The 23,064-nt window shown below is 36.0% G+C and overlaps 1 protein-coding gene across 1 annotated transcript in view; it reads right to left on the bottom strand.

Moving 5' to 3' along the window:
- Nucleotides 1–8,531: 8,531 nt before the first annotated feature.
- The window catches only part of LOC135733862 (uncharacterized), a 29,882-nt gene continuing 15,349 nt past the window's right edge, over nt 8,532–23,064 (bottom strand). The window contains exons 6-13 of the mRNA XM_065252639.2: nt 21,505–21,588; nt 17,926–18,024; nt 17,179–17,262; nt 16,389–16,484; nt 15,886–15,984; nt 15,514–15,542; nt 14,878–14,931; nt 8,532–9,426 (exon numbers count right to left, since the gene is read on the bottom strand). Coding sequence (XP_065108711.2) covers nt 9,319–9,426; nt 14,878–14,931; nt 15,514–15,542; nt 15,886–15,984; nt 16,389–16,484; nt 17,179–17,262; nt 17,926–18,024; nt 21,505–21,588 — 653 coding nt within the window. The 3' untranslated portion in view covers nt 8,532–9,318. The remainder of the gene's footprint in view (nt 9,427–14,877; nt 14,932–15,513; nt 15,543–15,885; nt 15,985–16,388; nt 16,485–17,178; nt 17,263–17,925; nt 18,025–21,504; nt 21,589–23,064) is intronic.

Here is a 23,064-nt window from a genome sequence, read left to right as displayed (position 1 = left end):
TTATTTGACTTACCTTTGTGTTTCAAACTCACACTGACTGAAAACACAGATCTTTGTCCAGTGTAAACTTTACATGTGTATTGTCCCGCATCCTCTTTTTTCAGGTTCTTCAACAGGAGTGAGAAGTCTCCATGCTTCATTTTCTCAGTCAAGAAATGAGCTCTATCATGATAATCCTGATGCTGGACCTCTGGTCTCATATCTCCATCTTCATACACACACACTGGACTCTCCAAACCTGATTTACTCCATTCCACCTTTAGATCTTCTTTTATTAAACATGGATCAATGAAACAGGGCAGAACCACTGCATCTCCAAAATGAACACAGTTATAACCTTCTACAATGAACCCTAAAAAAGATTTGACATTTAGTTAAAAATAAAATGAATTTAAAATAAAGCTTACTTGTACATAATCATTGAGCAAATACGGTATACTCTTTATCAGGAGTGCAGATTTAAAATCAGGGGATAATTTCAATTAGTTTTTATTTATGTGAAGAACAAATGATTCATTACTCTTTGAATTAAAGAATTTATTTCTGTAAACATACCCGTGTTCGGTCTGCAGTAAATGAGAGAGCAGAACAGAAGAGCAGATCCACATGCAGTAATACACAGAATCAACACCAATATGTGTAAATCTGATAAACCTGTAACACACACACACACACGATATGTAATGATTATTGGCGAGATATTAGCAGCGATAAATCACAGAAACAAAGTCAATACATTGCTGCTTACAAAGTGAATACAAAATCGGAATCATCAAGTGTAGTGAATGGTATTTTCTTATTCGGATGCAAAAATACATTGTGCACATACGCAGAACAATTCTGCTTAAAGTCGAAATGAAATTTAAATGAAAAATTTTTGGTGGAATTTTGTGGTAAATTTACAAATGACTTCATCTGTGAGCTTCATTATTTTTTTTTAATTCATGTGCCCTCATTATGTTTAATAAAAAACGCGAATCTCTCTTTACTTCCGGTCATTCGGTATGGCAACTGGGTGGTCGCAGCGATTAGCAGTTAGCAACACAACTCAACTTCAATGATCCAATCAGATCTCAATGAATTAATTCAAGTCCAGCCCTAAATCTTATTTACTTTCAGAAGCCGTTTCACTCGGTTATACGTCACCACGGGGAAAATAAGACAATCGCTACTTCCGTTTCATGGTTACTTTAAGTTTACGCCTTATCTTTACCTCCTATCACATGATTATCATCACAGAAACATGCAACAGCACGGCAATAGCTACACACATTATTAATAATTAATAAAGGTAATGGGGTCACGCGCTGTACATTTTGCAGCGTTCATGTGTACTTTCATAACATTACATATAAAGCAGTAAAATAGCACTGTGCCTTTAGAAAAATTAGTTTTCTTTGCCTATATCTGAATCACTTCTTAAGAACAACTTTCTTCAACTTTTTATACATTTATCCAAGCGGGAACTCGACGAGAGATAATGGCCCTCATTTATCATTCTTGCGTAGAAACGGGCGTATATGTTGGCGTAAGATTATGCTTACACTCCTCTCACCGCCTGATTTATGAAACTGTGCGTACCGTTGATATTCAGGTGTACGCAATATCTGCCCTTCATAAATGCCGCGGCCGAAAACGAGCGTCATTAGAATAACACGCCCATATAAATTCAAGTCTCCGCCTCCCCCACGCCCTCATTTTACGCCATTGACACACGAAAGACGGCAAAGAAGAGAATCCGGGGAAGTGAAAAGAAACAAAATTGTTTTATTTGGCAGTTTAAAGAGTGGGATTAAAGACACATTAATAATTGGATGACAATTTGTAATATTCTTTTTATTATTTTTATTATTAATTGATATTTAGAAGAATAATTATTTATTATTATTATTATTTACTGTTGCCTACATTCTATGTCTGCTTAATGGTTCAGTTAATTTTTTTTATATAATATTTTAAAATGATGTAGTAACTTTTGTAGTGTGTTGTTCTGTATTTACATACAGTTGTTTGTTAGCTGTATCTTAGATCCAGTTTGATACGGAGCTCCGGATATAATTCAAATCAACAATTTGTTTCCACGACATCCACATGTTTTAGCTAAGCTAATTCATAATTTGAAGTAATAATAATTGTAATAGTAATTACGAAATATTCTATTATAATAATTAATTCCAAGGAACAAACTGTTGAATATTGGGAACAAATTCTAAATTTATGGCCATACTTTAGACTAAATAAGAAAAAGAAGTGTCTATAGCATAAAAAATTATTCGTGGCCATAATTTTGTCCGCATGTCATCATGATCGGATTTACGGCTCCATTCAACACAAGCATTTTACCTTACCTCATCTGTATTTATTTATCATCGAATGGTACGTAACTAGCTTACCTTTTATTGCATTACCATGTTTTCGTAGCACATCCTTGTGCTTTCTTGCAATGTGCCGCTTCAGATTCCAGGAAGAATATTTGCTGACTCTTTACAGTCTCTCCGCAGTCCCTTTCAATTTTTTCTTCCTGCTCAATCTTAACTTTGATTTTTACTTTACATTAATGTATAAGGCTTGAATTCCATAACTTATTGCTAGACGTTTTTACAGATTCTCGAACTAGCAAATTATCAAAGGGCGTTCTGGGTTCAACGAGCGGTGCTGAGGGAGTGGAATTTTCGGAAAGGCGCTTTGATGGTAATATTACCGCACCGCTCAACGCTCCGCTCCCACTAAGCTCCGTTCACATGCTCGCTCTGAAACATCAGGTAAAGCGCACAGGCTCTCAACTGAAGGAATACATATGCATACAAATCAAATGCTTTGGTAAAGTCTCACAAATTAAACATTGAACATTGTTGCATAAAAATAAACACTGAAGTTTATAATTACTATGTTTTTTACAGTGGGTCATAATATATCATATATTTTAGTTTGTCAGTACGTTTTGTGGTGTTAGGAAGTTTTTGCCGATTTCTGCACTAACTCAAAATGTGCGTACACCACCTCCTGAGCTGGCGTAGGATTTGAGCGTGCCGTACGCCAACGTCCATATTGATAAATCTCAAAGTCACCGTGGTTTTGGGTGTACGCAAGGTGTACGCTGGAAATTTGGTGTACGCACTTTTGATAAATGAGGGCCAATGTGCACTGCGTTGCCAAGTCCTCAATTTTTTTGGGGGAGTTCAGATTTGGGCTTCTTTTATACTAAGAATTTTTTTGTTTATTTGTTATTGGTATTTGGGCTATATATAGTCATTTGGGATGCTTTTGGACTAGTTTTGAATGTCCACTGGACTGGTTTCGATAAGCGAATCTGGCAACCCTGGCTGTGCGCTTGGGCAGACGTTCGGTTCAGATTATAGAGAATGTACATGTAAACTAACATTTGAATCAGATTGCAATGTTTAGGTTGCATGTAAACTGGACTGTCGTGTCTTGCAATCGGATTGACAAAATTTTGTCTATGTAAACACATAAAGCTACTGTGAAACACATGCAATCTGCTGCTGCGCTGTGGCACCATTAGATCCAGTTGTGTAATACTGACCCCATACTGTACTGTTGTTTATGAGAAAGATCTGTAAAAAACCTTGAAGGAACACAATCAACATTAGGGTGTTCCTTATTTTTCAAATTAAAACTTTTTTAAAGTTCATGCTCTCACCCCACCAATATGTTTGAATAACATTTTTTTTTCAATATTAATTATTATTTAGAGCAGGGTTCTTCATTGCGCAGCTCGCGAGACGCATGCCGCTTTAATTGGTGGCTCTCATGGCAGTAAATAATACAGTGATATGATCATGCAGGCATGCCCTTTTTCTGGCTTTTCTGCTCCGGACGCTAACTTTGTTAGAAAACCATACCTATTAGATCAAGATGCACGTTGATAAGCGTGTTTAATCACATGCAGCGCTTGCATATAGCGATCGTCATATGACATCAAAGTACCGTGAGATAAGACTGCTTGTTATTCTTTCGAATTGCTCTCGTGGTACAGTAATGTCACTCGCCAACCGTTCTGTGCAGCGCCGCATGAAATTACGAGAAAGGTGGCCCCCTGGTGGTTTGTGGGGCACTGCATAAGCATGTTATAAGAATGCTTGGCATTAAAATTCTGTTTTTGTCATTAAGGGAAATCATATTGTTTCAGTTACAAATTTGACTGGTAAATAATAAAGAATGATTTGTATTTATTGCATTGCATCAGATTGATAAGTTTGATACTTTGCGGTAAAGGCGGCTCTCCTATTGACCCTGACCTACAGTATCAGTGTGGCTCTCATGAAAAAAAACAGTGAAGACCACTGATTTAGAGGTTGCTCAAGACCTTTGAAATTTATCACATTTGTGTATTATGTGAAACATTGTGCTAGCATGTATAATTGTTTAATAATACTTATGGCAGCAATGGACTTATTTGACCATGCTCCATGCAATTAAAACTCTTGTTTTAGTTGTGATATGTCTTCAAGAAAGCTTCAATGTGAATGAAGCACAATAACACAATATACACTAGACAATGGCTGAAGCAACACGAAGCAATTCTGCTATATGGTTACTAAGATCAGAAGAGACTGAAATAACTGACAAAGTTACCCTCCAAGAAGCAGGTTTTATGTGTGCTCTGGGTTTTGCTTAAAATTCAAAATGTTGTACAGTGTGTTTTTATTATTTCTTTATTGACTCACCCAGTCTCTCCATTATTACAGTTGTGTTTGCTGAAAGTCGTCCATTAAACACTTGACAGATGTAAACTCCTTTATCTTCAGTTGTGACTCTCTTCATTCTGAGAGAGAAGTTTCCTCTGTGGATTTCATCAGTGAAGAACTCAACTCTGTCTCTGTATCGCTCATCTGATGCGTCTGATAAAGTTTCATTGTATTGATAAAGCAGAACTGTGATTGGTTCGCCTCTATCTATTTTCCTCCATGAAACCTCTTCAATCTCTTCAGGTTTAATGTGAGAGTCCACAGAGCAGTTCAGAGTGACATCACCACCCACAGATGCAGAAATGGACGGACTTGATCCTGACACTATCAAACGCTCTGAAAGAATTGAACAGAACAGAATAATTACACAACATAAAACTTAGTGTTTAATGTTTAACCTGAATTTGTGGGATTTTTACTCACCAACATGTTTAATTTCCACCACAGTTTCATTAGACTCGTGTCCACTGTAAACTTTACATGTGTATTGTCCCTCATCTTCAGTTCTCACATGATCTAGTCGAAGAGAGAAGTTTCCATGTTTAATGTCTTCAGTGAAGAAATGAGCTCTATCATGATAATCCTGATGTTGAGCCTCTGGTCTGATATCCTCATCTTGATACAGATGAATGAGAGTCTGTGAGTCTGATCTTCTCCATTCCACCTCCAGATCTTTCAGTGGTAAGAGTGAATCAACAGAACAGGGCAGAACCACTGAACCTCCCAGAGGAACAACCAGAGGATCTGAAGAACCCTTCAGTGTAAAGCCTAAACATCAAACTATTTATTAAATAAAGATATCACAGAATGCTCAGGCTAGGTTTTTACAGAAAGTTTACTATCGGTTTATGTTTCACTTTGAATAAAAATCACATTCATCAATGATCTGAATAAAAATTGGGTTCTACTTTGACTGTAAAGGGAGTTTCAGGTGAGCATTTATGCATTTGTCAGATGCTTTTATTCAAACAGAAATTCAAAGTGGAACATCAAAATAAAGTGCAACATATCTGTAGTCTGCCACATTCTTAATCTGTGGTTAAATATAGTAAAATAATCACTCATTTACATTTTTAATGCAAGCATGCTTGTATTATGGAGATTCATAATATTTATTAAGGTGGTTGGTGAGTTTTAACTTGTTTTATAAATTTAGTATGATTGCACATCTCATCTATAGCCTATGCATCATAAGTCCACTGTCTGCACACAAACAGAACAGAGGAATACCATTAAACTACAGATTTTTTGTATCATTTATGAGAAAATCCTGAAAACCAGGATTCACCCAACCATACTGGTGTGCATGTGTCTGTGTCATATACATTTTTTCTTCGTAAACAGATGAGTTCACTCACCATCAGCGATCCTCAGCAATATTGACATTGAAAAAAGGTAAAGCAGATGCATCTTTATACTGTATATACACATTTAAAATAATCAGGTCTACTACAGTTTATCTTTAAAGTATTTTTGTGCTGACGGACGATCATGTTCATAAAATGTTGATGGACTGTAAACATTTGGCTAAATTACTTTGACTTTCGATTTGTTGTAAGGGCTGGGTTGGGTCAGACTGTTATCTTTTCAAGTTTTAACAGACCTGGAGCAGGCAGATATACGACCGAGGGGCCCAGGCAGATAACAGCCAATGCAATTTTACTCCCCTGTTGTTCCTCATTCGTCCAGTAGAGGGAGATCTGTACAGTGAGCCATCATCAGATCAGACCTAACAGAGCAGACCTCTGAAATGAGATGTGTTAAATAATCTTCATAGTTGTTATTGTTAAGCAATTGTGCAACAATTTTTTAATTTATAAACGATTAGCAAAGGATCAATTCATTTCCGTATGTAGATCCATATTTATGTAGAAGACAATAAAAATATAAGCAGAATAATTGTCTCTCTTCCTTTCATTCTAAAAATGTCTGGGTTATTTTTGACCCATAATGGGTACATATTGGACAGAACACACAGCTGGGTTAAAAAAGTCCCAATGTTGGGTTGTTGTTATGCAACCATGGGGTATACTGTAATAACCCAGCAGCTGAGTTAGAAAAATCCCAGCATTGGGTCAATGTTAACCCAGCGATGTGTTCTGTCCAATATTTACGGATTATGGGTCAAAAATAACCCAGACATTTTTAAAGTGTTGTATTATTTGAAAATGATGCATTACCCCTTTGGGTGTACATTATATTTTAATAATTTAACGGCCGTTCAACAATTACTCCTTACATATTTCAAACTATTTGAGTTGATGTAAAATCAACATTTTTTAAACTATCACCCCCCACACAAATTTTTCAAGTGTGACAAACATGTGCAAGTCTCATATCAAATGAAAGCAAATGAAAGGACTGACAAAACATACAACCATGTTTAGCACTTTCAACAGTGTTTTATGTATTTTCAAAGGGTTTCCTGTAAAATGATACCAAACTTTTGTATGTGCACCTCTGCATGTGGGTATGGGAAGCTTTTGAAATTGGGTGAGCCAAATCCTGGCGAAAATCCCCAAAATAGCCTCAAATGAATCATTTAATACTTAATATGTAAATTAAGTGTAAATAACTTACAGTAAAATTGTATGAAAGTGATGCATATCTGCAGAAAGTAGAGACTCTAAGCTTTCAAACAGTATCTCATTTGGGGTACTGGGCCCATGACAGACCATTAAAATTAAAGGAATATTTTATATTAAGTCATAATAAGATAATTTTGCACCACATGGTCCACAGAGTCAAACAAGTTAAATAGTTTCCTATCCAGTGGGTAATACAGTACATTTTACTTTTGCATTTATCATGGGACTCAATAACCAACTACAAATATATATATTTCAGAAAAAGAACATCATACCAAGCGCAAAATATGATTCTGGTAGTTTTACTTTTATTTCAATATTCATCATGATCTTACTCAGTCAATATTAAACATATCAAGGTTATATTTTCACAAAATGTTCTTTACATTATGTAGGAGGATATTATGTAGAAAACAGTAAACCACAAAAATTACTTTAGCTGGGTTTTCAAAGGCAGGGTCACATATATTTTTAATACTATTTGCACACTTGATACACGATAGAGACAGAGCGCAGTAATGCAAATTTGAAAACCACGCCCACCGGGCGGGGGCAATCCAATCGTCTCCATTGACTTTGTATTGCGAGAGGCTGCCTCCTTGTCATTTCTGGCTTATAACAAAAAACCGAATAATGCCTAAAAGCTGCTGTGTGACAATATGTACAGCTAACAAGCCAAAGAACCCAGAAATAAGTTTTTATAAGCTGTCGAGCCGTAAAACCCAGCCTTTAAGGAGAATAAAGTGGATCGCCTACTACGTTTCCCCCTAGTGGACGCAGTTCTACTAATAGTATTACTATGAAAGGTTGCCTGTATCCACTTTTGTGTCTTTAAATGCTCGTTTTTTGGGGTCGACAGCTTACAAAAACTTATTAAGAGATTAAACTTAAAAACAGAATAATACATAAAAGCTGCTGTGTGACAAGGTGTACATCTAACAAGCCAAAAAAAAAAAAAAAACAGGCAACTTTTCATAGTACTCCTATTAGTAAAACTGCTTCCCATAGTGGGAAACGTAGTCGGCGATTCACTTTATTCTTCTTAAAGGCTGGGTTTTACGGCTCGACAGCTTATAAAAACGTATTTCTGGGTTCTTTGGCTTGTTAGCTGTACATATTGTCACACAGGAGCTTTTAGGCATTATTCTGTTTTTTGTTATAAGCCAGAAATGACAAGGAGGCAGCCTCTCGCAATACAAAGTCAATGGAGACGATTGGATTGTTTTCCCCCCGGTGGGAGTGGTTTTCAGGTTATGACGCGCTGCGCTCTGTCTCTATAAGCTGCATTAAGACGCAGACAAGGGCATTGCAAAATATTTGTTTCAGATGCACAAATAATGACTTAAAATATTCTGTTTAAAAGTTTCAGACCAGCAATTGAAGAATTACTGAAGTTACAATCCTTTACTGACATACTACTGTACTAGAGCATGAATAATTTCTGCAGATTTATTTTGTTTATATTTTAGTTACAACTAGGCTGAATCTTAAAAATCAAACTTATTTTTACAAAGCAAATGTTACTACAAAATGAATGAAACAACTCTTAATCATATTTACACATTTTCAATTCACAAAAAGAAAAAAAATCTTTGATACATCAAAATTACCCCATGATTTACTCAACCTTAAGCAATCCGCAATACATATCCATCATCTTTCAGATTAAATATGGTAATTACTTCCTCTTAGGATGGTCAATGTTTCTCATGGGGACGTAAGGTATCCGAATCCAGAATGTCCTTGCCTTTCTCCGACCACCCACGTAAAAATTCCTGGCCTAATTACAAGTACCAATAGTTTTTTTTACAAACACCAAGGTCGTGCGGTAATTAATTGCAGTCTGAATCCACATCTCTGACTTGAATGCAAAAGTCATTCTGTACATCCATTAAGACCACTGAAAAGCACTTGACAAGCAATGTTTGATGTTGATAGTCTTCATGATGAATCTCAATGATCTTCTCTCATGTTTGTGATTTCACTGAATCAAGCTGAGTTTCTGCTGTACTTCCAGCTCCTCAAGCATCCTGATCTTCAGTCTTTAGTAGAGATTGCGTTTTATGAGATTCTGCTGTGTTCTGGTTTGATCCACCAGCTTGAGTTTCATCTGAACCTGCTGCTGCAGTCTGAGTTTGAAACAAGATATGTTTTATATGTTTTCAACAATATATCCACAATATATCCACACTGTATCTTAGTTATGTTTTAGCACATTTTTGATGTCCCCCTTTACCTAACACACATTCAGCTCATCAGCAAAGACATCACAAAAAGGATCATAGTTTGGTTTAAATGGTCCTATTTTGACCCTGTGCATCTACCATTATAAATGCAAATGGCTAACAATTCTCTAGCGTTGATCATTGTTCACTGATGCTTCATTATATTTATATTTCATATTACATGACTTTATTTGATTCTGTGTACTTGTAGTATTACTGTCTCTATTCTGTGAACTTGAGATTGCTGTTGCATTATCGTTGTTGTTTATTTTGTTCCCTTGTTACTGGGAATCATGTATTACTTAGTCTTTGTGAGCTATTTTTAGTTTTGTATGAATGATGTTTTGTATGAATGATGAAATTATCTCAATACACACTAAATGAATCATGAGAATTTATTAGCGCTTTCCAAGTCTTTCCATTTTGTTTTAATATGTAACACTTGACATGCACATTATCTGTTGTTTCATGCTGATTTAGTTTAATTCAGATTACTGATTGGTTTGGTGTATTCAGAGACTTACTGGATTTGTATTGTAAACCTTAAAAAAATATTTTAATTTAATTTTGAATTTTTGCAGCTCCCACAAGTTAAAATGTCTCTGCAAGATTCGGCAGGTTTTGCTAGAAATTTCCCAAAGAAATAGTAAAGATGTCCACTGATTCCATCTGGCCCTACTCATAAGGTAGTATACTGGACCTCACACCTCAGTTTGAGAGGGAAATCAAGCATCTCAATAATATTTTCAGCCAGTTTGTTCTGCTCTTGCTCTCCTAAATGCAATTTATAAAATGCAACAGGGAATTTTTTAAAGAGGTGTGCACTGTCCTGAGGATCTTTTGCACTCTTCATTAGCTGGGTTTAGCTATCGCATAAGAAATGAGTGATGGAAACGGCAAATTTTAAAATAAAAATCCCTTAATTCACAACAAGGGTTTTACGCACGCTTGTGGTGTTTTTTTGATGACAAAGAGTAAATGTGAATAATGGAAGATGGAAATGCATTTGTTGAATAAATTCTGATGCAGCAAACATTAAACCCACGTGAATGATCGTCACTGCACTGCTAGTAAATTTGACAAATTGTACCTAAATGTAGTTCTGTCTCCATTTTTCCTTGTTTACTAGTTTACCAATACCACCTTCATTCCCTCTAACAACTTGATGGAAATGCACCTAATTCGCGTTTTTTTTGTTTTTTTTTTTTGAAAAGATTCACCTCACATTTCAATGGAAACCCAGCTACTGTTGCTGGTGAAGAGAGTCTTATTTACTGTCAGCCAGCTTAAAACTATAAAGTTACTCAAGATCAACCATGTTTTATGAGAGGCTGAACAACCTCACCATACTGTCCACTGAAAGGCAGTTGGCTTTGAGACTAGATTTTAAGGATTTGTTTAAGGACTAAGTCAGCAAAAACGTTTGGGTTTTAGCATTTAAATCACTTGCAGGTTAAACAAAAGACATTTTTTTCTAATTTGTGTGTACTTGTAGTATTACTGTCTCTATTCTGTGAACTTGAGATTGCTGTTGCATTATCGTTGTTGTTTATTTTGTTCCCTTGTTACTGGGAATCATGTATTACTTAGTCTAATTTCTAATTTTTTCTGAGAATAACAGAAGTACAGAATGTCACATTTTATTAACCTTTGTTTACGTTTCAACACATACATGCTTTACCAACAAAGAACAACAGCATTAAATGCTGACTTATGTGTGGCTAATTGTTTGATAAAGCAGTGTAACAGTGTTTGCATATTGCACACATGTTTGTGTTTAATATACTGTATGTTTAATCTTTGTTTAGAAATGTCACGTTTTCTCTGAATATTTGATACTGTAGGCTACTGTATTTTTCTAATACATTTACATTCGCACAATAAATCATTTGCTAACTACAGCCATGGTACAGTTACAGGGACGTGCACAGGAATTTTGAGGGGCAGTTGCTCTGGAAAAAAAAGGGCACCCCCCAAAATAAAAATAAAAACTCACGGCCTATAGGAAGGACTGAGAATAACAGAAGTACAGAATGTCACATTTTATTAACCTTTGTTTACGTTTCAACACATACATGCTTTACCAACAAAGAACAACAGCATTAAATGCTGACTTATGTGTGTTGTACCCAAATGCACATAACTCAAACTGATCCTACACAGCTTTTCATGTCATGTGTAAACAATCAGGACACAGCTCATCACTTCAAAACTTCTGAACCAATGGTCTCAATATGCCAACATTAGATAGGAGTATTAAAATACAAATGTGTTGTTCATTTGAGGTGAAACATTGTCTGTGTTACAACATGTAAAAAATAAATGTGACAGATTCTGTACTTTTGTCTCATGTTCATCTTTTAATGTTTAGACATTTCTTGACTCCACAGCAAACAGAGGATTTTTGCCTGTATTTTCCCAATACTTATGAAGGGCACTTATACAGTATGTGTGTGTGAAACTACAACATACACAAACAGTACAAATCAAAGAATACAAACACAGAATAGACAAGCATTTCTATCAAATTATCTCTAGTCTCAACGTTAATGTAGCTTTTATCTGAAATTTCAGACAAGTAAACTGACAAGAGAGTTTTGCATTCACTAAGTTAGAGAATCTCCTAAGATGGTCTGAGGACATCGACAGTTTACACTTAGCTACACAATACAAACTGATTTTAGACAAAACTATTTTCTTGTGAATCTCATGTCACGTGTCGTGTGTGTTGTGAGCAGCCCTTACATACAGTACACAGTATACAGCGAATCAGACGTCAATCATCGATGGATTTTCTTCTATCTGTGCTTCAGTGTTTCTGGAGGTTGCACGCGTTTAACTGTGTCTGACGACGAACAGGTCACGCGTATATATTGGCGGGTACATGTGTGAAGTTTTGCTTTTAGTTTAAAGATTGGTAAATTCATATCCACGTCACCCAACACTGTTTATATCCTGCATGTTTCTACATAGGCTACGAGTAAAACAGCATCAGATGATTCAGTTTTTGCGCGATCTGAACAATTCATTCAAACTGATTCGCGAACCAATTCAAAACGTTTGGCCCATTTGCTTTGTAAAGAATCGACTCAAAAGACTCACTTATTTGCATTACTTTGTAAGGAATCAACTCACCGCCGCACAAACAAAGTAAAACTACAATTTAATTTTTCCACCACGGAAGGGCAACTTGAGTCGAGAAGGGCATATGGGCAGTTGCCCGGGCAACCTGAGCAACCCCCCTGTGCACGTCCCTGTACAGTTACTAATATCTATAGTGGTCAAAAGCAATAGCAAAAGTAATAGGTCAGTATTATCGAATTGCAGATAAAATATTTTTAATAGCTAGGTTAGGCTTACATGTTTGGTATGGAATGGGAGCAGCAGGGGGTGCCAACCTCATATTTTTCCATAGGGCCCAAAATTGCTAGCGGGCCATGACAACGTTTTTTGATAAAGTTCTTTGTCATCTTATTTTTTAATAAGTGACATGCAATTTGCTGACAGTAAAACTAACTTTGACTTTAAAATTAATTCCAGTGACTTTTTGAATGGATTGCTCTATGAAGTTATATTTTTCTTTCTGCTGTTTTTAACATCACATGTTTAAGTGAAGATGTGTTCTTGCGGTGTTGTTAGCCAATCAGTCATTACTTAATTTTTCTTCAGATTATAGAAAATAGTCACTTGGCATTTATGCATCTATAACTGAGCACCATTAAAGGAGCGGTGAATCAAATACTCAATTTTAACTTGATAATTTGTTATATAAGAGGTCATCATACTTAAATGAACATCCTGCAAGTTTCAGAACTGAAAACGTCCGTGCTACTGAAATATAACCGTTTTTGGCACCAAGCCAGTAAAACAAGCCAGTGTGGAATTCGGAAATCTATGACGTCAAAGTAGAATTGAAGTACCGCCCCATAGCCAAATACAAGGACCACTTTTGAAGTCCCGCCCACAGCTTCGCGTGACACACGTGTGTCTCAACAAGTAAATATGTCTTTAAAGATTGACAAATGTAACCAAAATGACTTTTAAATACATTTTTTCTGAGAGACTTTTATTTTGACGCGGTGATCTGTTATGAAAGACTGGAAACGCATTTTCGGTTGTGGAAGAACCGCGTGGGAACAACACAGAAGCTAAATACTTTAATTCAGAGGCTTGGAACATAACATTAAATGCCTGGAAAAAGTTTGCTTTTTAAGAAGTTCCAGCTCGTGTGGGGAGTGTTTGTTAACTTTGTGTACACGGATTTATTTGGAAAGAAGTCGATGCTGGATTTGCAGAGAGACTGTGATTAAAAGCACCACTTATATTGGATCTGACAACAATGACACAGCATTATACACAGTAAGACATTTTACTTTATTTAAGTTACTGCGTTTCACTATTGCTTTGTTAGAAGAGATCGCTTGATATGTCTGTTGTAACATCCGTGTCTAAACACGTATGTTTGACTGTTTTAATGTACTAAAAACATTAAACGATTAATAAAGATACACCACTTAACAACACGACTGTAATTTAACGGTAGAAATATACAGTGTTATTTATAAAAAAGCCGCAGTTTAGATTCTGATGCCCGTTTACTGTGTTGTATACGGTAATTTAGGCGAGTTACGTTTGAAAGGTCAAACACTCAACAAAGCTTATTTTTTATCATATAACTGTGGTATTTAACATTACGTGAATGTAAAAGCAACCTCACAAGCACAATCGAATTATACAAAGTTATTGATAAGGATTTATTAGCCGCAGTTTAGATTCTGATGCGCGCTTACTGTGTTGTATACGGTAATTTAGTCACGTCGAGTTTTGTTTCTACTTTAATATACGTATTGTCATTTATGCGTATCATATTTAGCACCCAGAATCTTTTGTGGCTCAAACATATTTGTGTTCGGCTGCTATTTTTATCACATTAATGTTTTTAAAACATTTCCCCACATGTAATGACGGGGAACGAAGACGTCCAATCATAGCAGTGGGTGTTTACGTCCAGGTCTTCAATGCGGCCCGCCCCTTCAAACGAACCATTTCTCCAGACAGCCACTAATCTATGTTACAAAATAGCCTATTACTTATTGTTTTTGATGTTTTTGAATGTAAAAACCACGCGGACATCAGAAGTAGACATCAGGCAACAGTATAAAATAATAAAATCGACAAATTCACCGCCCCTTTAAAGACAGGTCACAGCTGAGAAGTTACATTATCATTCAGATGAATATCAATGCTAACAGGTATAAAGATATTTAATACCTGAAGACCTTATTACTGAACTGCTTCTGTCAAATAAGCGAAACATTTATAATGCTGGTAATTTATAAATCTTTATATACTCACAGCAGAATGTTGGTCTGATCTGTTGTCTTGCTTTTGTTTACTTCTTGCTCCAATCTGCATTAATGCAAACCATGAATTTTAAACAATGTTTACACAACATTTTCATAACTTTGGACAGTTATTTAAAGGCGCACTTATCCATAGTTTTCCTTCTCTTTAAATGTGTTTAACTTTAATAAATGAACAGTATTTTGACAGTAATGTTTTAATCACAAACTCACACATGACAGACTTTAGTCATATCAATGGACCTAATAAAACCTGTGTTTTTACATAGAGCAAGTGTGTTTCACCTTCATGATGGCTGCCATTTTGAGATCACATGACCAACTAAACTGTGCTCACTTTATCTCAGTAACACCCACTTAATGAAAAATTTGGGTTGTCAAATTATTTATTCACCTGTTAATAAAGTAAACCTGTTTCTACACTGATATCAGTAAACAAAAGCATTTACTTTAGCATGATGCTGAATTTATAATAAGTGTCAGCGTGAAACCTAACGACACTGATATATTGTCCAACATAAATAATAAATCCTTAGTGCACCTTTTATATCAAGTGAGAAGTCTTTTGATATTTCAGGTCAGCGGCACATAACAAATTAATGAGATTAAAATGATATAGGTCACCCACCTGACAATACTGCAGATCCTTTTTGATCCCTGTGGAGGAAAAGATCATCAGAGGATTATTAATAGACAAACCTGATTTCAACAGACAAACCAAATATCAAATCAGTCTGTATTGCTCATTCTTGGATTTATTAAAATATTTATTTATGTATTTATATTCATAAACGTGGAATCATTCAAATTTGAGAAAAAAGAAATATGTATTATTATAGTTTAAAGGATGTCCAGATGTATTTCTAAAGGCCCAAAGGCTACAATAAATAAATAGCACACACACACACGCACGCACGCACGCACGCACGCACGCACACACACACACACACACACACAAACATCAGACACATGTATTTATTAAAGTTCAGTTTGTACTTACATGGTGCAAATATCATTAACATCAGCACAGACAGAGTAAAGAGGATTTCAGACGAAAACACAGTGATTCTCAGATCTCCCATTAAACCTTCACTATTAACTGAAAATAACAATAACAACATTAGACTGGAGACAGTTTTCTTTAAACATTATTACTGGTTTCTTTAATGAATTAACAGTTATTTGTTAAAAAATAACAGCATAAACAGATGTTTATGATATTATTAGTTATTAATGAATTAGGAAATGATTATGAATTCATGTTTTGTGTATTATAAGTGCTCTAAAAAGTTTTAAAAATAGTGAATATAAATTAAGATCAGAATAATCTGACCAGAATGACTAAGATCAAGACATCAGGTGATTTCTATAACAGTAGTAGCCAGTCACACAGTAAAGAGTAAATTGATTTTGCAGTTCATATTTATATTTACCAGCTAAAAATTTTCACTAATTTAAATAAACAAATCAAAGCTGCATGATGTTAAAGTGTTGTTTACTCACCTGTTTTCAGTATCAGTTCAGTCATCAATGAAAGAGCGCTGATTAAAACAACAACAACTGATCCAAACACATACACAGCAGTGATACGAATGAAATCTGAAAGTGAATACATTTATTATTTTTAGAATAAATGAGACATGTCAATATACAGACAAACACATACAAAGTCAATATTGGTCGAAACACACACTGTAAAAAAATCTTTGCTGCCTTAAATTGATTTGTTTAATCAACTCAGATTTACAAGTAATTTCCACTTTTATTTATCTTGACTAGAGTTAAGTTGTTATAACTTTATAAATGAAGTTGACTTGTTTTAACTTTTTTTTTTTAAGTCATAACAACTCATCTCTAGTCAAGATAAATACTTGTAAATTGAAATAACTTGTAAATCTGATTTGATTAAACAAAAATGAGCATTTTTTACAGTGTACACAATATCTCCAAATTTAAAATAAAAATCTTTATGATTTATTTTATTCTTCAGAATGTTGATTCTTGGTAGAATTAATTTATGTTTAGTTAAATAAGTTTTGTTGTAATTATTTGTCTTATGTTCATGTATTTAATTTAATTGCATTAAAGTATAGAAATACAGTTAAGACAAAAAAAGAAAGAAAGAGAAGATGAATACTTTTAAACTGGACATCATAAAGTTAATTTAGTAAATATCTATCAAACATCAACATAACTTATTCAAACACACACACAAACTAGATATCTAAATCACATGAGAAATAAACAAAAGGGTTTGAAAACAATACACTGGAGCAGATGAAAAATACTGTACTATAATCTCCATGTGACCCCAAACATTTCCAAACTATCCATAATACTTGAAGAAATCCAATCACGCAGGCCCATCCAACACAATCTGTATAAAGAAAACAACAACATATCATCCTTATTATCAACTTTGTATAAATTCATTCTTCATAAGATATGCAGAATTTTACAGATGTAAACATACATTATCAACTTAGCAGTAAAGAAACTGCTGCTTTCATTTTCAGCAAACAAAGTATAAATATTTGTATAACCATTTAAATATTTAATAATTAAAGACATAAACTGGACACGATTCACAAGAGACACAAAAAGAACAGAGATAGAATGTTAAATCCCTGAACAAAATGGGAGGGAGGAAAGTAACAGTTATCTCATGTTAAGTTTTGCAGTGAATTTCCATTCATTGATGGCACCAGATGAGATTCCAGTTTTTTGCTCTGTTTACATCTGGTGTCCTCATGTCTCCCTTCAGAAGGACTATGACATGTTGACACAGGTAAGCAAGAACCTCAAGCATCTTTTCAGAGTTAGTTCCTCACTATCTATGCGCTTTTGGTGTCTTAAGGACCGTTCCACAGGTACATTAATTATTTATGTGTCATTAAACAAGCATGAAAAACTGTTAAACCTTTCAAATAAGGATCTTTAAAGTTTATGGATCTTTAAGTTATCTTTAAAGTAAAAAGGGACATTTATTTTTTATATTTGGTGTGTTTTAAAATTATTCCAAAAGATTTTCTGAATATACCTTTTTCATTTTCCAGTGCCATGATGTAGAAATACATCATTACTGCAGTCAGCAATAACATCATTGTAGACCATACTGATCTCCTGGCCAACGGTGAACCTGAGGAAGATTTTTAACAGAAATAGATTGACTTACAAAGACAAAATACTCTTTAAAATCAAGATCATCATTTACCAAAAAACATTGCAGACAATTTACAACATAGGTCCATTTGAAAACATTGGTTAACTACATTAACTAACAATGAAGAATAAACCATTTAAAATCTTAATTTTAACATTTACGAATACATTTTTAAAATCAAGTTGTAACTGTTAACATTAGTTAATGCATAATGAACTCAAACAACTGTATGATCATTAACTTACATTAACAAAGATCAATAAATTCTATAAAATATTTATATTAACTTATTGCTCATTGTTTATTGCTATGTTTATTAACTAATGCATTAACTAATGTTAACAAACAGATTTTTTTTATTTGTAACAGAGACCAGCTAGTACACGAAAACTGTACACTATAACCTAGATCAGTGGTTCCCAACCTTTTTAGCCCTAAGTACCCCCACAGCCCTATCAGTAAGGCTCGAGTACCCCTTCATCGAAACTAAACCAAAGTTGTGTTTTAAAGACAAATAATTAGTAATATTAATTAATTTTAAACATTAAGGTAAAAAGCACTGACTGATGAAGCATGTTTTTCAACAAACCACTATCATTGCGATCAGTGTTTGCATTTTATCAGCTCATTTGCATTTTAAAAGATGCTCAGGCCTACAAAAGGGCAATTTTGACATGCTATAATTAATTATCTGTAGGTTGTTTTGAGATAAAACTTCACACATGGACTCTGGGAACGCCAAAGACTTTACAAATTAAAAAATTTCATCATATGACCCCTTTAAGGGCCAGATTTACTAACCGCTTGCGCAAACCATCATTTTGGCGTTAAATAACGACTGAACTTACTAAAGACACGCAGTAGATATTTAGCTCTGAAAAGGTGTTATTTTTGCGACCTTATTGCATATGCATTTGTGGTGTTTTCCTTTTAGAAGCAACATTAATGCGAGGATAATATAAAATTTTGCCAGAGGAACATACTTTAAAAATATATATATAGTTTGCCAAGCCATGCTATGTTTAATTTGCTGAAGAAAAGAGGAGAAGAACTCACGAGTCAAATCAGGTATTTCAAAACTTCTTTTAACCTTCATCTTTCGTCCTCCGGTTCTCAGTGTACTTTTACTTAGCTGGAATTTCACACTCCGCAGTCCGCATTTTCATTGCGATGTCCTGCCGAGGTCTCTTATTTGCGACCCTGTACTAATTTGCGCTGCTCTTAGTAAATTGCAATAGTCATTGTAGAAATGTGCTGATGACATTATTGTGCCTTTGTATTTTATTTGCGCCTTTGTAGTAAATCAAACGCAAATTTTCCACTCCGGCGCTTATTGAGCTCTCCTTATTAGTAAATGCCCTAAATTTACTAAAATCTCAATTTAAGTTACTGATAATTAAAGTGTGCAAATAATTTAAATTATTCTGTTCAAATATAAAAGAGAAACAAAATGTGTTAAGACATTCTCTATAAATACAAAAGACATCATACGGGACAAAATATGTTAGCCAAAAACAATGCTTAAGTTTTTTTTGCATAATTTGAAAATGCAATGGCAGCTGGAATGAATATTATAACATTATTTGAACATTATTTATAGTTAATAAACTTTGTGTCTTTAGAAACTATTCAGGTTCATTGAAAATAGTCGTTCTTGAGTTGGACATCACCATTGCGTTTTGGATCATGCAGCGCATTTACTCTTGACGGCAAATTATATTAATGATAAAATGATTAAAATTACAAAGTTGTCCTTTTTACAATGCTTTCCTCACAAAAATCAATCTTAGGTAAATGACTGGACAAACGAAAGACATTTTTATTAAAAGTAAATGAGATCAAAGCAAAATATAAATCTTTTCGCGTACCCCCTGGAAACTCTTCACGTACCCCTTGGGGTACGCGTACCCCCGGTTGGGAATCACTGACCTAGATCACCTGATTCCCATACGGACTACCGGCACATCCGGGAACTTGACTGTAAATTTCGTCACCGCCCCATTTTGGGGGAAAATAAACCAGACTTCCCATTGACTTCCATTCAAAACAGCGAAATTAAGCAACAATTGTACACAGCCGGCAGGCGTAAATAACTTAAGAAATCACTCAGATTAAACATGTCGAGTAATTATCTGTCCACCCTGCCTGTCATAGAGCGCGAAAGATACATTAAACATTTAATTTGGTCAATATAAAAACATATCGCTTTCATTCTCCCAGCGTCAAATTTGTGTAAAAACGCCATCAGTGATTGCTGGAAATATCGCTAAACCAGTTAGTTGTACGGCTGGATGGAAAAGTGAGCTCAGTACTCTAAATATAAAGACATAATAAATAAATACGAAGTAACTTTCAAATATGAAGTAAAATCATTCACTTGCTTCCCTGTTGACTCGATGAGGTATGAGTAAATGTCCGGGTAAGACACCTCTGGTCAATAGGGAGCGTTGTTACAAAAATTTGATGCTGTGAGAATGAAAGAGACATGTTTTTATATTGAACAAATTAAATATGTTAATGTATCTTTCGCGCTCTATGGCAGGCAGGGTGGACAGATAATTACTTAACATGTTTAATCTGAGTGATTTCATAAGTTATTTACGCCTGTCGGGTGTGTACGAACATTGCTTTATTCCGCTATTTTGAATGGAAGTCAATGGGAGGTCTAGTTTGTTTTCCCCCAAAAGTGGGCGTGAACCTGTTCAGAGACATTCTATGACGTTGCGCCGGTTGTGCGTATGCCAGACAGACTGCCTGTCTCTTTCTAAGTGTGATCATGTAGGACCATGTTATAGAGGTCCGGACATCCCGTGACCCATTCTGTTTACGCCACCATACTGGCAGGCAGGGACAGCCAGAAGCGAATATGAAATGAATGGTGCCAGCAGGAGTATCATGGCAACAGAGTTCACTGCGCCCTTTAATTCAAAAGATACACATACCGTATGTACATCCAAAACTTAATAGATGAAACACAGATCCTATAATGTCTTTCATCCCAGTTACTTTCCACATTTTAAACTCTTACATGTCATTTCAGGGTTACTAAACATAAAACCCTTATACAACATGTTAAAATAGTAAGGTTTGTAAGGTACAAACAGTCTGGTTTAAAATTAAAGTTTAACCACTATCAACACCAATGTTACAGCACTCAAGTGCTCTACAATTGCCTGCCAAAAGGGCAGAGTTTAGGCTGCGTGACGTCAACTGCAGGAGCTCAATAAAGTGTTAGTGAAATAAATATCCACAACTGAACACAGATGATCATACTAAAATTACTGAAGAACTGGAAATATTTCAACTCTAATTGAACTCAACACTCAAAACCATTAAGATAAGAAAGTGATGAAAATGACCAATAGTGACAGAAGCATGAAGATTAATGGATTACATATTGTTATAATTTATTTCAGCATTTGTACAGCATTGATCAGATGATAATTCAAAACTTACATCCCATCTTTTGCCCACATGTAATATTCCAGTTGTAATTGGTCGAGGTTGTTATCACAGGTAAAACAGCAACAATGAAGAAACCTAAAAACAGAAGAGTTTATTAAGAGATGCCTGGACTGACAGTCACAGATGAAACAATACATCAGTGTCACTGCATAGTGTGTGTTATGGTGTTTTTCTTATGAAAGACCTCAAGAAATCAGGTATATTTATCATCAGTCATTAAATCTGTATAAAACTTTATATTTATATCTAGATATACTTGAGGAGTTTCACCAGAAGCAATTAACATAAATTTTAAACTGCTGTTCCCTTTCAGTCGGTCACTACGACGTCACGTCGTGACCGACGAATTGGGAACTCGCTTAGAGAGACCAATCTGCTTCGAATACTACTAAAACGCCAATGAACTTGTCATTGAGATATTTGCATAATGCTGGCGCCGCCCCGCCAGGTGCGTATATAAGCAGCAGGTGCAAATAGGGAAATTAGCTTTTTATCGCTTCGAAAGCCGGCAGTATCTGCTACTGAGAAGCTACTTTACTCTGTTGGGATTTGATTGCTGAAGTTGGTTGGACTAGCAGTACCACAGCGGACGCTTCGCTTAATTCCACGGCTCTACACCTGTTTATTGTTTTGAGTTTAGTGTGTGCGTTGCCTTCCTGTGCGCTCATCAACTAAGCATCTGAGTGAATTTCCCTAAAAGAGTGATGCGAGAGAGCTTTGTGCCTTGTTAAAGGCAGCCACTCTCTCGTATATGCGGAGATCAGCTTCCTATTCAGGATAGCTTTTCGCCCGTGCGATCTTGGATGCGAGAAGTATAAGGGTTCCAGTGACGGTCACGAGCGCTGTCTTCGTGCTCAGGCATCGAGCACTCCGGGGCTGCGTTCGTGGAGAGTTTCTGTTCTCTCTGTGAGAGCATAACCCTCTTGGATTGCGGAGACGACTGTCGTTTCTACGGGAACGCTGTCCGCGCCTTTGCAGTGCTGACGCCGCCATGGTGCGGCTGTCAAGCGCTCGCAGGGCGCCCTTCGCGTGACTACGCTGAGTAGGACGGAGGATGCGTCCTCCACCTACCGGCCTTCTCATCCTCAGCCGGTTGAGGCTCCGGTGGAGACTGCAGAGTCGTGTTCTACGATGTCTGCCGAATCCATTGGACCTCCTTCTGGTCCCGTCACTTCTGCAGCATCAGAGGAGTGTCCATTTTTCCTCCGAGGCAGAGTCATTCCGGAGATGGCGGCCGTGCCCGCTCGAGCGGCGGAGACGGTAGAGTTGGAAAGGTTAACCCCTCTCCGCCCGAACCGTCCCGCCCACATGATTGGTACTTCGGAGCTGCTCGGGCCTCTCGGTCCTCTCCTCCTGTGCCTTTCTTCCCTGACGGCACGAAGAGCTGACGTGATTTGCGGCCGTCCGGCCGTTCAGCTTTCACCCCTCACCTCCCTCACCAACGAAGCCGCTAAGGGCGGGGACCCCTTCAGTGGAGCGGGATGCGTTCCTGGAGGGACCACCCAACCCTTCCCTCCCGTGTTTGTAGACAGTCGTCCGGTTACGGACGCT

This window comes from Paramisgurnus dabryanus, chromosome 3, assembly GCF_030506205.2.
Source record: "Paramisgurnus dabryanus chromosome 3, PD_genome_1.1, whole genome shotgun sequence".
NCBI classification, from domain to species: domain Eukaryota; kingdom Metazoa; phylum Chordata; class Actinopteri; order Cypriniformes; family Cobitidae; genus Paramisgurnus; species Paramisgurnus dabryanus.
Note: the sequence above shows the minus strand (reverse complement) of the source record. Positions and strands in the feature narration are given on the sequence as shown.